The sequence below is a fragment of the Pistacia vera genome, unplaced genomic scaffold (assembly GCF_008641045.1).
Source record: "Pistacia vera cultivar Batoury unplaced genomic scaffold, PisVer_v2 Contig259, whole genome shotgun sequence".
In the NCBI taxonomy this organism is placed as follows: Eukaryota; Viridiplantae; Streptophyta; class Magnoliopsida; order Sapindales; family Anacardiaceae; genus Pistacia; species Pistacia vera.
In genome coordinates, this window is record NW_022196067.1 from 907,845 (window position 1) to 924,629 (window position 16,785).

Below are 16,785 nucleotides of genomic sequence, written 5' to 3' on the forward strand. Positions count from 1 at the left end.
ATTAATTTTAAACATATAAACACTACCAAATAATTTGAATATTTATAAATTTAAATATGTAGTGATCGGTCAATAATGGTCAAAGTCAATCAACATAACATAGTACAAAAATAATACAAATACGATATTTTGGTAAACATCATATAACATTTTGTATGATATTATATAATACAATACAATCCTTATGTTATTCTATGATATACAATTTGCTTAAAACTATGGAATATCACATCCAAAACATTTTTGCACATCCTTATGTTTTCTCCTAAAATCATATTCTAATTAATTCTTGTTAGCATCAACCTGTTTGTTGGAAAGGGAGTCTAAATTGAAAAAAAAAATAAAAAAAATAAGGTTATAAAGTTGCTTTCTAAATCGCATGACTTGCTTTTGCTAACTTTCTTTAACTTCAATCATTGTTATTCTTCATGATTACTCATGCATATAGGCCGAATTTGACTATACATCATTTATGTCCAACAAATTAATGATGATTTTTTTTTTTAATTTCGCATAATTTAATTCATAATACTACACTTACAATCTTACTCACAACTCACAAACTTTTTTTTCATAATTGTGATTCAATAATTTGTAATTGATTAGTCGTAATTTATCAGATGTAATCTATTAGGAATTGTTACATTGAAATTGTGAGAAAAAGTCGTGGTAATAACAATTTCCAATTTAATTTTATGTAAATTTAAGTTTATAGTTATCCTTAAGGTTATTGAAACAGGTATTTTGTTGTTAAGGCGTGCACACATATAAATCATGCACCTTTATTTGCAGCACTTTCCCAGAAACAAAAACAAAGGTAGGCATCCAAATTAAAGCAAAACATTAAACACATTAATTCCACCCAGTGGGGTCTCCATTCTCCAACCCAAACCTTCTTTCCAGATAAGCAAACACCATGCCAACTTGTTAATCATCATCATCGTATATATACACATATTAATCCACTCTCTTAATCAACAACATCATTTCTTCTGAATTTAATCTTCTTTTATACAGTTTTACTTGATGAACATTTCGTTTTAGTAAAGTTTATTTGAGAGAAGCGAGGACAGTTATGGATGAATCCTGGCGAATGCGAATGGGATCATCAATGCAATCATTACCGTCTAGAAAATCAATGGCCGAGGTAGCCACACGTCACTCTTTCACTTCCACTACTCTTGATCCCGAAGATTTCGCCGACGTTTTCGGCGGCCCACCAAGGACGCTTCTCTCCCGGAAATTCTCCAGTGACTTTACCAACTCCTCTTCCTTCTACGCCGAGATATTTCGGAATCCGTCTCCCGAGTTGCTTTCTCCGCCCAAAATGAGGGGCCGGGTCTTACCGGCCTTCAGGATCCCAGTCAGGTGCGACGGCTTCTACGGTGACGTTTTTTCATACACCGGACGGAAATCAAGGGAGCGGTCTCGGCCCAAGTCAAATCCCTCCTCAGTTTTGAGCTCGGAGGAGCTGAGTCCTCTCCGGCCGCTGGACGGGGATGACGTGGCGTTGTCTTCTTATGCTTCCAAGCTCAGGTACTGGACGGTTTTAACTGTGAATTTAAAGGGTTATGTTATTTATTTGACGTTTATGACGTCATGCTTTGCTTTCGTTTGCTTTTGTTGTTGGATACGGTGCCGTTTTCCATGTCCCAGGATCTTTGTCCTACTAAAGGACATATTTATTTATTTTAAATTTTATATATATATATATATATATATATACTAATAATCCGTTTCTACTCCAATATTCTTACATCTAAAAGTTAAATGAAATCAACAAGAGTCTATAAAATATTGAAGAATTTGTAAAAAATATTCCATTAACAAATAAATAATTACTTAAAAAAACTATTTCTTTAGGAGTTAAATTGAAATCTGACTTCTTTTTAATTGATTTAAGAAATAAAATCCTTAATCTATTTTTTTTCAGTTCTACCCTCTGCACTCTAATAGCTAAGAAAAGTCATTTTAGCATTTGAGTAATACTACACATACAACATTTCTCATACAACATTATGTGATAAAATATGATTGACTGATTTTAATTTAAAATTAAACTTTCACACCTAATCATCTTTTGTTACGTAATGTTATATGAGAATATTATATGTATAGTATTATTCTTTAGTGCTTTAGTTGCTTCACTCCAGCGTTAGGGTCCGGTTGACTCAACTCCAAAGTGGAAAAACTATTAATTTTTTTTTATTTCATTTCTTTATTTTATAAAGTGAAATAATTCTTGTATACATTTACTATTCTTTTTTAAAATATTATATTTTATAAAATATAATTAGTTAATTTATTTAGTTTAAGAAAATTTTAATATTTAATTTCTAGTGCTAATTTGGAAAATAATAAAAATAAAAAATTTATTGTTCGAGCAGAGCCACTTAAGCGCTAGGATTGGTAGCCTAGTTAGTAAATTCGAGAATTATACGCCCATCCGTATAATTTGCGTATTATTCGCGAACAACCGTATTTTATAAACCCAGCCATATTATTCGCAAATTATATGCCTCAGCAGTATTATTCGCGAATTATTCCCGTATCCGAATTTTTGCTGGATTTTTGCCGAATTTTTTTAAACGTATTTTTCACCATTTTCCGTATCATACTCGTAAAATTCCCGTACCCTTTTTTGGCTGTACCCGTATATTTGAAATGTTATATAGATTTTATCCAAGTGGTACATGAAAAGTGCTAAAACTAGGATTGATATTGCTGTATTTTTTAAAAGGTATTATTGACAATGTGTCCTATTAAACCCGTATCGTATTTTTTCCGTATCCTAATTTTATAGTCGAATTTTTACAAACGTATTTTTCACCATTTGCCGTATCATATCCGTAAAATTCTCGTACCGTTTTTTTGCCGTACCCGTATTTACTAACTAGGATTGGTAGAGTGAAGACATGAAAGTCGTGAAGAGATTGGAAAAAAAATGGATAAAATGTTTAATTTACTAAACCAATTAAAAAAGGTAATTTGCAAAAAAAGAAAAAAAAAAAAGTTTTTTACGTAGTGTTTCTATTAACAAATACAATTTAGTGTAATAAAAAAGATTGCACAGATTTGCAATGAAAACGTCTAGTTATATATAAATGTAAATTAGATAGGTTTTTGGGTGGTGCAGGCCAATCAACGTTCCATGTAGATGGAATTCAGGAGATGATGAAGATGATAAGGCTGAGCCGAGACAAGAGGAAGGTGAAGGTGAAGGTATGGAAAATGAAAACAATAATGAGTTTTGCAGAAGCTCTTATTATTATGGATTGTCAGGACGTGTTTCATCCCCAGAAACCATTATTAGTCTTGAACACAATTCATTTCCAAGTATCAAAGTGTGTGTGGATGATTTACATCTCACAAACTCCCCTTCATCTCCTGCTGCCTCTTCAGTACTCTGTCAAGAAGAACAAGTAGTTGATGACGATGTTATGAGTTCCTATGTGATTGAGATCAATTCTGACTATAGAGATGGAATTGGCGAAGCAGTTTCCATCGATGAGGCCATTGCTTGGGCCAAGGAGAGCTTTCACACTCACACTTCCTCATCATCACAACAAAAACACAATCAAGTGGCTAATGGTATGCCGATACTTGCATTTTAAATTTTCAATAACATATTCTAATTAAGGCAAATTTTATTAAATAATCTACCTGAAAAGTATATCAAGAACTAGCTTTATTCCAAAAATTTACTTCAAAATTTTAGCATTGTAGGACCAAAATACCCTTTTCTTTAACTGAAAAACTGAAGTTATCGATGGTCAACAGATAAATGAGTCAACCGATATAAACTCATAGACGTCTAACAGTGAATTTGAAAGTACTTATTACTTTTTTTCCAAATTTCCCTTGACATATCCTGATTAATTATATGATTCTTGTTCTTAATTTCTTGTTATTTATGCAGAAGGGTCTAAGGTTAATGAAGTTTTAGATCGAGAAATTCAAGGACATGGAACCGAGCATATGCATTCTCTCATGGTAAACTACCACCACACATTAAGCATAAATAACCATGTTAATTTCAATTCAAGCCAATCCATTAATAGACTTCCCTCCTTCTGATGACAGGGCGAACAAAGGAACTGGACAACTGAAGAAGGAAAAGAACAGCCAGAAGAACATGTAAGCTCCTAAATGCTAATTCAATATTTGAGCATCAAGGGTGCATGAAACATACCACAATTAGGTTTTACAATATATATAATTGTCATACAAATATTGTATAATAGGATAATACACGTTTACTCTAGGCAAATGCCAATAAACGAAGATATGAGTGACTTTGTATTCTGTCTGAAACCTCTGTTTGTGTTTTTGCTTGTCCGCATTTAAATGCCAATATTATCATGTTCTGGTATGTGGGATCACATGAGACTATATTTTTTCCCCTTCTTTTAGATTGTGAACAACTTCAATTATTGGCAACTGTGAATTCATCTACATTTTTCTGTATCAAGATAAAAGTAACTAAATTGTGTATTATATAATTTCGTTTTTGGCAAAAACTATAGACTGAAATGGAGCTTTTGGAAGAAGAAATAAGATTGTGGGCATCTGGTAAGGAAACCAATATCCGTTTGCTGCTTTCAGCCCTACATCATGTAAGACCTTTAATATTTTATATTAATTGCTGTTCTACTATTATCCTAGAATTAATACTGTAGTTTTCATATGTTAATGAACTATATATATTCAGATATTGTGGTCCAATAGTGGTTGGTATGCTGTTCCTTTAACAAACCTCATCGATAGCTCACATGTGAAGAAGGCATATCAAAAAGCCAGGCTTTGTCTCCACCCAGACAAACTACAGCAAAGAGGAGCAACACCCCAGCAAAAATATGTTGCAGAGAAGGTCTTTGCCATCCTTCAGGTAAACTTGCCTCTCACGCAATTCTCTCTTCAAGAAATCAAACAATACTTGAAAAGGTTGCCTAAATTAATTTTCCGAAAGATAGAATGTGGAAATAGTCTCAATGATTGATTTTGTGTTTGTAGGATGCATGGACGGCATTTATCTCTGAAGATGTTTTCTTTAAGTAGTATTGCATTCAAACCTTGGGAACTCAGTTTTGACCAAAATGTGGAACAGTCTGTTGTAACCTAGAATCAAGTCCTGAATACTGTTGGTACCATGTTGGCCGGAAAGTGTAACTTTATATTGTATTTCATATCTATACGTTGATATTATGTTTCACAAGATCTTGATAATTGATAAGCACCAAAGATGGAAAAGATATATACAGAGGCTGCAATTTTGACTTACTGGTTTGTGTAAAACATAGCATTAATTAGACTTTTATCAAAACTGTGATCTTCTTCATTATAGTTACAGGTACGTATATGTTGAATCCAATTACTCTCGATAATAATTTGGAGTATGTTTGGGATTATTGTATCTCAAACCTAATATTTTCTAGCCATCTTAGAAATAATCAACTTTATGATTTGAAGTGTGTTTGGTAGATCTTTTTTTTTTTTTTTAGTTGTTGTGAGTTTCAAAAGCTATAGTTGTGTGTTTAGTAAATTAGATTTAAAATTAGTATTATATGTATATTCAGTATTCACTACGAAACAATGTTTTAAAACTTGGCCCGGCCTGGTCGGTTCAACTGGGACCTGGAAGCTTCAACGGGCCGGGTTTAATTTTTTCCTATTCACCCAATACCCTAGGATTTCCGGTGATGATCGACGAACAATTAACTATCGGAATGTTAGGGCTTTTGAAGAGAAATTTCCGGTGAATGTAATGGTGGTGAAAGATTTGATTTCCGGTGAGTAAATCGACCGGAAATCGAACAAAACTAGTAGCGGCAACGACCAGACTTTTCCGGCGATTAACGAGGCTAACGGAGGTGGGGCGAGGTGGGTTTTGGTCGAGAGGAAAAGAGGAGTAATTCTGGGGTGATGGGGAGGGTTTTTGTTGCCGGAATCGATGGGATTTGGCCTAGAATGCCGACGTCGACGTCGGTGAGATCTAGCCGAAATCAAACCTATTTCGGCTAGATCTTGGGTATATTTTGATGGAAATGGGCTCAAGGGACAATTGGGGTTGCATCTGGGGTGTCACCGCCGCTAATCAGTTGCCGATCGATTTGCAGTTGGGGTGTGTTTGATAAATTTCAAACCTATAGGGACTTAATAAATTTTTAGGGGTATATTTGCTAAATTTTAAAGTTTTTGTCAATCAGTTTGACCAGCGGTGAAACCGGGACCCGGAAGCTTTGCTGGGTTTCACTCCGGGTTTGGTTTTAAAACATTGCTAAGAAACCAATATATTTTTAAACCCAACTGGGGTTTTGACTCGGTCAAGGAGCCGGGTCCTGGGTTGACCAGTCCAATTGATGATGTCAGCAATTCAACAGGTTTGAAATTTAACAAACACACCCCTAGAAAATTACGATTAGTCTCTACAAGTTTGAAATCTAACAAACACACCCCTTTTGACTTCAAATTTCAATCTTATTTTAATAAATAAAATAACTTTAAATCACCAAATTTCAACTCAATATTTAAAACCAAAAATTAAAAAGAAAAAGGTTCTAATATTATTTATTTTTCACTTAACTTGTGCAATAATAATATTATATATGTTAAAATGGTAATGATAATAAATAAAAATTAAAAAAAAAATTATTTCGAGCTTCAAACTAAAAAATAAAAAAAATTATAACATTTAGATTTATTATTTTTAACTTTCGGAATAAATGTATTATGATAAATGTTAAGAAAATTTTAAACATAATTTTCCCATTACCCTTTCACCACTTCTCCTACCTCAACTTCTGCATAACTAGAGGTGGAACATTTGGGCCGGGTTAGGCGGGTCAACCCTAACCCGGCCCGTAAAGAAGCGGGTTGAACCTGGACCGCCACGAGTTGACCCTAACTCGGCAGCAACCCCCGGGCGGGTCGAGTTGCACAATGGCAACCCGCAACCCGGCTAGTTGCTATTTTGTCTCTTTTGCAATAGACTCGCCAACTCGCCGGGTTGACTGTTATGGAATAACGGCCAACCAGTTGGGTTGCAACAGCCAACCCGGCAGGTTGGCCGAAAAAAATAAAAAATAAAATAAAAAATTTTATTTTATTTCTCAAATTACCCCTTTACCCTTGAAATATAGCTGTTTTATAGCCGTTGGAGGGGTCTTTTTCGTCATTTTTCTTTCCCATTTTTTCCTATAAATTGGCCCTAAACTCTCACATTTTTCTCACAACTCAAATTCTCTCATTCTCTCATATTCTCTAATCTCTAATCTCTCAATTATTCATTTATTCTCTTAACCTCTTTGTTATCAATTTGCTCGTATTTTAATTTTTATTAGTTTTTGCAATTTTAAATTCATATTTCCAATTTTCCAAATTCCAAATTCCAAATTCCAATTTCCATATTCCAATNTTAGTTAATTAGATTTAGAATTAGTATTATATGTATATTCAGTATTCACTGAGAAACCAAGGGTGCGTTTGGCTTATTGTTTTTATCCATATTCTCAATCCTATTCTTAAAATGTTGTTTGGCACGTTATTCCCAAAATATTAGTCTATTTTTTTAATTACTTTTAGACCCATAAATTTATTAATTTCATTAAATACCCCCCAAAAAAAGTTTAAAATCTAACAGAAACACCCCCACTAACAATACTTGTCAGATTCTGGCAACCACTGCTGGTGGTAGCCGGAATCTGTCACAATAGTCACACGACCACCGAAAATGGACGGAAATGGCCAGATCTGGCTGTCAGTGACAGCCAAAGAAATGGCCAGCGTTGACTGTCAACGACGGCCAAATCTTGGCCATCATTGACAAACAACAACGGCCATATCTTTGGCTGTCGCTGACGGCCAAAGTTGGCCTTTTTCGGCCGTCGAAGGCCACATCCGGCCTAAGATCTGGCATTTTGTAGCCAGATCCATGGTGGATATGGCCGAAAAAGGCCATATCAATTGAATACCCGCCAGATCCGACCGGATTTTATGGTTATCCAATTTTTCCGGCCAAATTCTAGCAGTGGTGGCCGGAATCTGGCACTTTGGGTGTTAGGGGTGTTTGTCTCATTTTACAATATTTTAATATATTGGGGTGTTTATTAAATTAGTAAACCTTGGGGGCTTTTTCATAAATTTTTATATTTTATCTCGTAATACTCCTCTATTCAACTATCCAATACTATCCCAAAATCCTACCCAAAATAATAAACCAAACGCACCCCAAAATACATTTTTAAACCCAACCCGGGGCCTTGACTCGGTCAAGGAGCCGAGTCCTGGGTTGACCGGTCCAATTGATGACGTCAGCATATTCAACAAGTTTGAAATTTAACAAACACACCCTTAAAAAATTACAGATTAGTCTCTACAGGTTTGAAATCTAACAAACACACCCCTTTTGACTTCAGATTTCATATCTTATTTTAATAAATAATATAACTTTAAATCACCAAATTTCAACTCAATATTTAAAACCAAAAATTAAAAAGAAAAAAGTTTTAATATTATTTATTTTTCTCTTAACTTGTGCAATAATAATATTATATACGTTAAAATGGTAATGATAATAAATAAAATTTTATTTAAAAAAATTATTTTGAGCTTCAAACTAAAAATGTTAAGAAATTTTTAAGCATAATTTTCCTATTACCCTTTCACCACTTCTCCTACCTCTACTTCTGCATAGCTATGGTTCAGCAATGACAGTGCTTACCAACTCACCAAGTCAACTCACTTCCCTTCTTAAACCTCTATATCTCTTGGGACAACATCACTATAAGCAATGTTAAAGCCCCTTCTCAAAAACCCAGCTTCGTTTCACCTGAAAATATTCTGTTTGCTTCTCTTCTTTGCATCAAAATCTAATTTTTATTCAACCAAAGATAAATCCCCGCACTTGGTTACTAAAGTCTGCAAAATTCTATCTGATCTTCAATGGAAAACAAGCCGGAACTCACTCACTTGATTCCCAAGCTGAGACCCACAAGANACAACAACCAAGAGAATTGAACAATTAAAGATGAACTCTGTATTGATAAACTATAATGGAAATACTGATAACTTGATGAAGAGTAAACAACAATGAAAGAAAAGATAGCCTAGCACTTCGAGGAGCTAGGGACCTCCTAACCAAATCCTTCTAAAACATTCTCTGCTTTTTCTAAGTCATGTTTCCAAACTTACACCAAACAATCACACAAATCCCACTACCTATGCCACGTGGCTAACAACTTCCCAGTAGCTAACAAATTACCCAAACAGATGAAAATACTATATAGCCCTTCTCTTTCTCAACTTATAAACATGAGAAATGGTCTGTGGTACTACTAGAGTTCTATCAGTCAACCCCTCTTCATACCCATTTTTTTCAAAATAAAAAATACATGTCTACATTAATCGGGTAAAATCCAAAAATGCATGTTCGTTGACAAGAAATTGTGTATCTAATAATAATGAAAAGCTACATCTAATTTGTCGTGTGCTTCTTGGCATTGGATTCCCAAGGATATTTTGCTGCCAAAGATATTTTACCCTTATGTGAACTCTCTAGAAATTCGACACTATCCTTACAATGACACTTGATAGATAACTAGATTCTTTGATCTATGCATTGCATTCAGTTGTTTTTGGAGATTCTGATCCAGCTAGATCTATACATAGCTCTTGGCAGATTGTTGTTTGTTTATTATGAATGGATTTGCTTATTTGTTTCCTTCACATCTTCATTAATATTTGAATTCCATGTATTCATAATGGTGATGATTAATGGAGAGTAGTATTTGCATACTCATATCAAAGTGCCATTACGGAAAGCACCTCTTTTCAAGTCTCAAGGTTTAGACCAATCGCAATTCTTCACCATTTTGCCTGGTTAATTAGTTTATCTTAAATTATAACACATAATGGGAACCTAATTTTTTTTTTTTCAAAGAAAAATTCTAGATCACACTAGTATTCAAGTTGCTTCTTAATTAAAGAAAACCTTAATAAATTTACTAATATTAAATCAAGCTTTAAAAACCGAACTTTTTTTTCTTAATATTGGAAGTTCTTCATATTGTTTGTTGTTTTTATTAAAATAGGCCCATAGTATTTTAAGAATTCTCATTTGAGTACATAGAAGTAATAATACTACAGTTTTCAAGTGAATTTCTATTTTTCATGATGATTCTGTTGTATGTTCTTTAATGTATTAATGTCATCTAAAACGACAAATTACAATATATGTAAATTATTGATATAGAAAGCAACTTATGTTATAAATGAAATATTTTTTTTTAATTGACAAGTGAAGGAGACAAAATAAAAGAAAAAGTAGTGGTGTTTAATTGTGCATTGAAGTATGAGGTTTTTGTATTGCCGTGATGAATAATAATAATAGATTTGTGAGTTTGGATGATTTATGAAAATCAGGTTAAAGCATGCACTGCCCATTCTCAGCTACAATCATCTTTACTCTCACCTGCGCTTACCCCTTTGGTTTTTTGCCAGCTAATTCACTGTCCCTTCCTTTAATTCATTACCTTTCCAATTATTAGACTCATCCATGATGTCACTCTACAAATCCCCAAACAGTGATTCAGTGCTTAAAACCTGATTCAGTTGATAATTTAATGATTAATCTTCTCTAAAATAAATATATATTAGATATTACGGAGGCATTAGAAATATTTATCTTTAAAAATTAAAAAAATAATATTAACAACTTAATGAAAAAAATCAAATTTAATATATTAGCGCATGTTTGGCACGCTATATTAGCCTAATACTATGTAAATTGCTAGCACTAAATAATACAATACAATATTTGGTAACAGGATTACATTATATTAAAGAAAAATGATAGAGTTATCGAAGTTACACGACGAATTGTGCACCGAATGACGTGAAAAATTCGAACGTGTTAATATTAACTATAATGAATCAAATATCAGGATTTTGCCACATATTCGATACACAAATTCGATGCACAACCATTTGATAATTGTAGCATACTCTATATAAATAATACAAAGCTGTATTTCTTTGGCCAAGGAAAAATAGGGTTTGAAGAAGATTCATTAGTCTTTCGAAAGTCATAATTAATAGAAAGACAATATACAGTTTATTCTACATTAAATAATACTTATTAAAACCATGGTATCAATTACTGCAATGTTAGTATTAATTTTAAACATATAAACACTACCAAATAATTTGATATTTATAAATTTAAAATATATGGATCGGTCAACAGTGGTCATAGTCAATCAACATAACATAGCACAAAAATAATACAAATATGAATTCGGGTAACATCAAATAACATTTTGTATGATATTATATAATACATACAATCCTATGTTTAGCTATGATATACAATTTACTTAAAACATGGAATATCACATCCAAAACATTTTTGCACATCCTTATGTTTTCTTCTAAAATCATATTCTAATTATCTGTTAGCATCAACTGTTGTTGGAAAGGGGCTAAATTGAAAAAAAAAAAAAAAAAAAAAAAAAAAAAAAAAAAAGGTTATAAAGTTGCTTTCCAAATCGCCATGACTTGCTTTTGCTAACTTCTTTAACTTCAATCATTGTTATTCTCCATGATTACTCATGCATATAGGCCAAATTGACTATACATCATTTATGTCCAGCAAATTAATGATGATTTTTTTTTTTAATTTTACATAATTAATTCAATAATACTGCACTACACTCACGAGCTCTTCTCACAATTTTTTTTTTTTAATTTGACATAATAATTTGTAATTGATTAATTGTAATTTATCAGATAGGATTCATTAAGAGCTGCTACATCGGGATTGTAAGACAAATTTATGAGAAAAGATTGTGGGTTATAGTAATTTCCAATTATTTTATGTAAATTTAAGTTTATAATTATCCTTTTAAGGTTATTGAAACTCACGACTTTTCCCACCATTTTTTTTTTTATAATTCTGACGTAATAATTCTAATTGATTAGTCGTAATTTATCAGATATGACTCATTAGGAGCTGTTACATCGGGATTGTAAGATAAAGTTTGTGAGAAAAGATTATGGGTTATAACATTTCTAATTTAATTTTATGTAAATTTAAGTTTATAATATCCTAAGATTATTGAAACAGGGATTTTGTTGTTAAGGCATGCACAACATATAAATCATGCACTTTATTTGCAGCATTTTCCCAAAAACAAAACAAAAAGTAGGCGTTCAAATCAAGCAAAACATCAAACACATTAATTCCACCCAGTGGGGTCTCCATTCCCAACCCAAACCTACTTTCCAGGTAAGCAAACACCATGCCAACTTGTTAATCATCATGATGTATATAAACATATAAATCCTTCTCTTAATCAAACATCATTTCTTCTGATTTAATTCTTTTATACAGTGTACTTGATGAACATTTCGTTTTTTAGTAAAGTTTTTGAAAGAAGCGAGGACAGTTAGGACGAATCCTGGCGAATGCGAATGATCATCAATGCAATCATTACCGCCTAGAAAATCATGGCCGAGGTAGCCACACGTCACTCTTTCACTTCCACTACTCTTGATCCCGAAGATTTCGCCGACGTTTTCGGCGGCACCAAGGACGTCTTCTCCCGGAAATTCTCCAGGTGACTTTACCAACTCTCTTCCTTCTACGCGAGATATTTCGGAATCCGTCTCCGAGTTGCTTTCCCGCCCAAATGAGGGGCCGGGTTACCGGCCTCAGGATCCCAGTCAGGTGGAAGGCTTCTACGGTGACGTTTTTTCATACACCGGACGGAAATCAAGGGAGCGGTCTCGGCCCAAGTCAAATCCCTCTCAGTATTGAGCTCGGAGGAGCTGAGTCCTCTCGGCCGCTGGACGGGGATGACGTGGCGTTGGCCTCTTATGCTTCCAAGCTCAGGTACTGGACGTTAACTGTGATTAAAGGGTTATGTTATTATTTGACGTTTATGACGTCATGCTTTGCTTTCGTTTGCTTTTGTTGTTGGATACGGTGCCGTTTTCCATGTCCAGGATTTGTCCTACTAAAGGACATATTATTATTTTAAATTTTATATATATATATATATATATATATACTAATATCCGTTTTACTCAAAATTCTTACATCTAAAAGTTAAATGAAATCAACAAGAGTCTATAAATATGAAGATTTGTAAAAAATATTCCATTAACAAATAAATAATACTTAAAAAAACTATTTCTTAGGGTTAAATTGAAATCTGATTCTTTTTATGATTTAGAAATAAAATCCTTAATCTTATTTCTTTTCAGTTCTACCCTCGACACTCTAATAGCTAAGGAAAGTCATTTAATGCTTGAGTAATATCACACAGCACATTATCTAACCAAATATGATTGAATGATTTTAATTTAAAATTAAACTTCACACTAATCATCTTTTGTTACGTAATGTTATATGAGAAATATATGTATAGTATTATTCTTTAGTGCTTAGTTGCTTCACTCCAGCGTTAGGGTCGGTTGACTCAACTCCAAAGTGGAAAAACTATTAATTTTTTTTTATTTCATTTCTTTATTTAAAAGTGAATAATTCTTGTATACATTACTCTTTTTTAAAATATATATTTTATAAAATATAATTAGTTAATTTATTTAGTTTAAGAAAATTTTAATATTTAATTTCTAGTGCTAATTTGGAAAATAAAAAAAATAAAAATTTAGTTCGAGCAGAGCCACTTAAGCGCTAGGATGGTAGCCTAGTAGTAAATTCGAGAATTATACGCCCATTCGTAAATTTGCGTATTATTCGCGAACAACCGTATTTTAAACCCAGCCATATTATTCGCAAATTATATGCCTCAGCAGTATTATTCGCGAATTATTCCCGTATCCGAATTTTTGCGGATTTTTGCCGAATTTTTTTAAACGTATTTTTCACCATTTTCCGTATCATACTCGTAAAATTCCCGTACCTTTTTGGCTGTACCCGTATATTTGAAATGTTATATAGATTTTATCCAAGGGTACATGAAAAGTGCTAAAACTAGGATTGATATTGCGTATTTTTAAAAGGTATTATTGACAAGTGTGCCTATAAACCCGTATCGTATTTTTTCCGTATCCTAATTTTATAGTCGAATTTACAAACGTATTTTCACCATTTGCCGTATCATATCCGTAAAATTCTCGTACCGTTTTTTTGCCGTACCCGTATTTACTAACTAGGATTGGTAGAGTGAAGACATGAAAGTCGTGAAGAGATTGGAAAAAAAATGGATAAAATGTTTAATTACTAAAACAATTAAAAAGGTAATTTGCAAAAAAAGAAAAAAAAAAGTTTTTTACGTAGTGTTCTATTAACAAATACAATGTATTGTAATAAAAATATTGCAAGATTTGCAATGAAAACGTCTAGTTATATATAAATGTAAATTAGATAGGTTTTGGGTGGTGCAGGCCAATCAACTTCCATGTAGATGGAATTCAGGAGATGATGAAGATGATGAGGTGAGCCGAGACAAGGGAGGTGAAGGTGAAGGCATGGAAAATGAAAACAATAATGAGTTTTGCAGAAGCTTTTTATTATGGATTGTCAGGACGTGTTTCATCCCAGAACCATTATTAGTCTTGAACACAATCATTTCAAGTATCAAAGTGTGGTGTGGATGATTTACAACTCACAAACTCCCTTCATCTCCTGCTGCCTCTTCAGTACTCTGTCAAGAAGAACAAGTAGTTGATGACGATGTTATGAGTTCCTATGTGATTGAGATAATTCTGACTATAGAGATGGAATTGGCGAAGCAGTTTCCATCGATGAGGCCCTTGCTTGGGCCAAGGAGAGCTTTCACACTCACACTTCATCATCATACAACAAAAACACAATCAAGTGGCTAATGGTGCGATACTTGCATTTAAATTCAATAACATATTCTAATTAAGGCAAATTTTTTAAATAATCTACCTGAAAAGTATATCAAGAACTAGCTTTATTCCAAAAATTTACTTCAAAATTTTAGCATTGGGGACCAAAATACCCTTTTTTAACTGAAAAACTGAAGGTACGATGGTCAACAGATAAATGAGTGAGCCGATATAAAATCATTGAAATCTAACAGTGAATTTGAAAGTATTTATTACTTTTTTTCAAATTCCCTTAACATATCCTGATTATTATATGATCCTTGTTCTTAATTTCTTGTTTATTATGCAGAAGGTCTAAGGTTAATGAAGTTTTAGATCGAGAAATTCAAGGACATGGAACCGTGCATATGCATTCTCCCATGGTAAACTACCACCAAACATAAGCATAATAACCATGTTAATTTCAATTCAAGCCAATCCATAATAGATTCCCTCCTTCTGATGACAGGGCGAACAAAGGAACTGGACAACTGAGAAGTAAAAGAAAACCCAGAAGAACATGTAAGCTCCTAATGCTAATCAATATTTGAGCATAAGGGTGCATGAAACATACCACAATTAGGTTTTACAATAATATAATTGTCATACAAAATTGTATAAAGGATAATACACGTTTACTCTAGGTAAATGCCAATAAACGAAGATATGAGTGACTTTGTATTCAGTCTGAAACCTTGTTTGTGTTTTGCTTGTCCGCATTTAATGCCAATTTTCATGTTCTGGTATGTGAACAACTTCAATTATTGGCAACTGTGAATTCATCTACATTTTCTGTATCAAGATAAAAGTAACTAAATTGTGTATTATATAATTTCGTTTTGGCAAAAACTATGACTGAAATGGAGCTTTTGGAAGAAGAATAAGATTGTGGGCATCTGGTAAGGAAACCAATATCCGTTTGCTGCTTTCAGCCCACATATGTAAGACCTTTAAATTTTATATTAATTGCTGTTCTACTATTATCCTAGAATTAATACTGTAGTTTCATATGTTATAGACTATATATATCAGATATTGTGGTCCAAAGTGGTTGGTATGCGTTCCTTTAACAAACCTCATCGACAGCTCACATGTGAAGAAGGCATATCAAAAAGCCAGGCTTGTCTCCACCCAGACAAACTACAGCAAAGAGGAGCAACACCCAGCAAAAATAGTTGCAGAGAAGGTCTTTGCCATCCTTCAGGTAAACTTGCCTCTCACACATTCTTTCTAAGAAATCAAACAATACTTGAAAAGGTTGCCTAATTAATTTCCGAAAGATAGAATGTGGAAATAGTCTCAATGATTGATTTTGTGTGTTGTTAGGATGCATGGACGGCATTTACTGAAGATGTTTTCTTAAGTAGAATTGCATTCAAACCTGGGAACTCAGTTTTGACCAAAATGTGGAACAGTTGTGTTACCTAGAATCAAGTCCTGAATACTGTTGGTACCATGTTGGCCGGAAAGGTAACTTATAATGTATTCCATATCTATACGTTGATATTATGTTTCAAAAGATCTTGATAATTGATAAGACCAAAGATGGAAAAGATATATACAGAGGCTGCATTGACTTATTAGTTTGTGTAAACATAGCATTATGACTTTTATCAAAACTGTGATCTTCTTCATTATAGTTACAGGTACGTATTGTTGAATCCAATTACTCTCGATAATAATTTGGAGTATGTTTGGGATTATTGTAGCTCAAACCTATATTTTTTAGTCATCTTAGAAATAATCAACTCTAAAAATGATTTGAAGGTGTGTTGGTAGATCTTTTTTTTTTTTTTTTTTTTTTTTTTTTGCTGTGAGTTTCAAAAGCTATAGTTATGTGTTTAGGTAATTAGATTTAGAATTAGTATTATATGTATATTCAGTATTCACTGAGAAACAAGGGTGCGTTGGCTTATTGTTTTTATCCAT

General features: G+C 33.0%; 1 protein-coding gene across 1 annotated transcript; it reads left to right on the forward strand.

Annotated features, from left to right (window-relative positions):
- The first annotated feature begins 861 nt into the window (after positions 1–861).
- LOC116132669 lies at positions 862–5,340 on the forward strand. The gene is made up of 7 exons (XM_031418336.1): positions 862–1,536; positions 3,137–3,591; positions 3,920–3,993; positions 4,084–4,137; positions 4,527–4,616; positions 4,712–4,888; positions 5,014–5,340. The coding sequence occupies exons 1-7, from the start codon at positions 1,076–1,078 to the stop codon at positions 5,056–5,058; spliced, it is 1,356 nt and encodes a 451-aa protein (XP_031274196.1). The 5' UTR covers positions 862–1,075; the 3' UTR covers positions 5,059–5,340.
- Positions 5,341–16,785: the final 11,445 nt, after the last annotated feature.

Excerpts from the sequence above, each read along its gene's own strand:
- LOC116132669 (XM_031418336.1), top strand. The coding sequence starts at position 1,076 with ATGGATGAATCCTGGCGAATGCGAATGGGATCATCAATGCAATCATTA. Across the intron at positions 3,592-3,919 it reads ACACAATCAAGTGGCTAATG|AAGGGTCTAAGGTTAATGAA; the intron begins GTATGCCGATAC and ends TTATTTATGCAG. Across the intron at positions 4,617-4,711 it reads TGCTTTCAGCCCTACATCAT|ATATTGTGGTCCAATAGTGG; the intron begins GTAAGACCTTTA and ends ATATATATTCAG.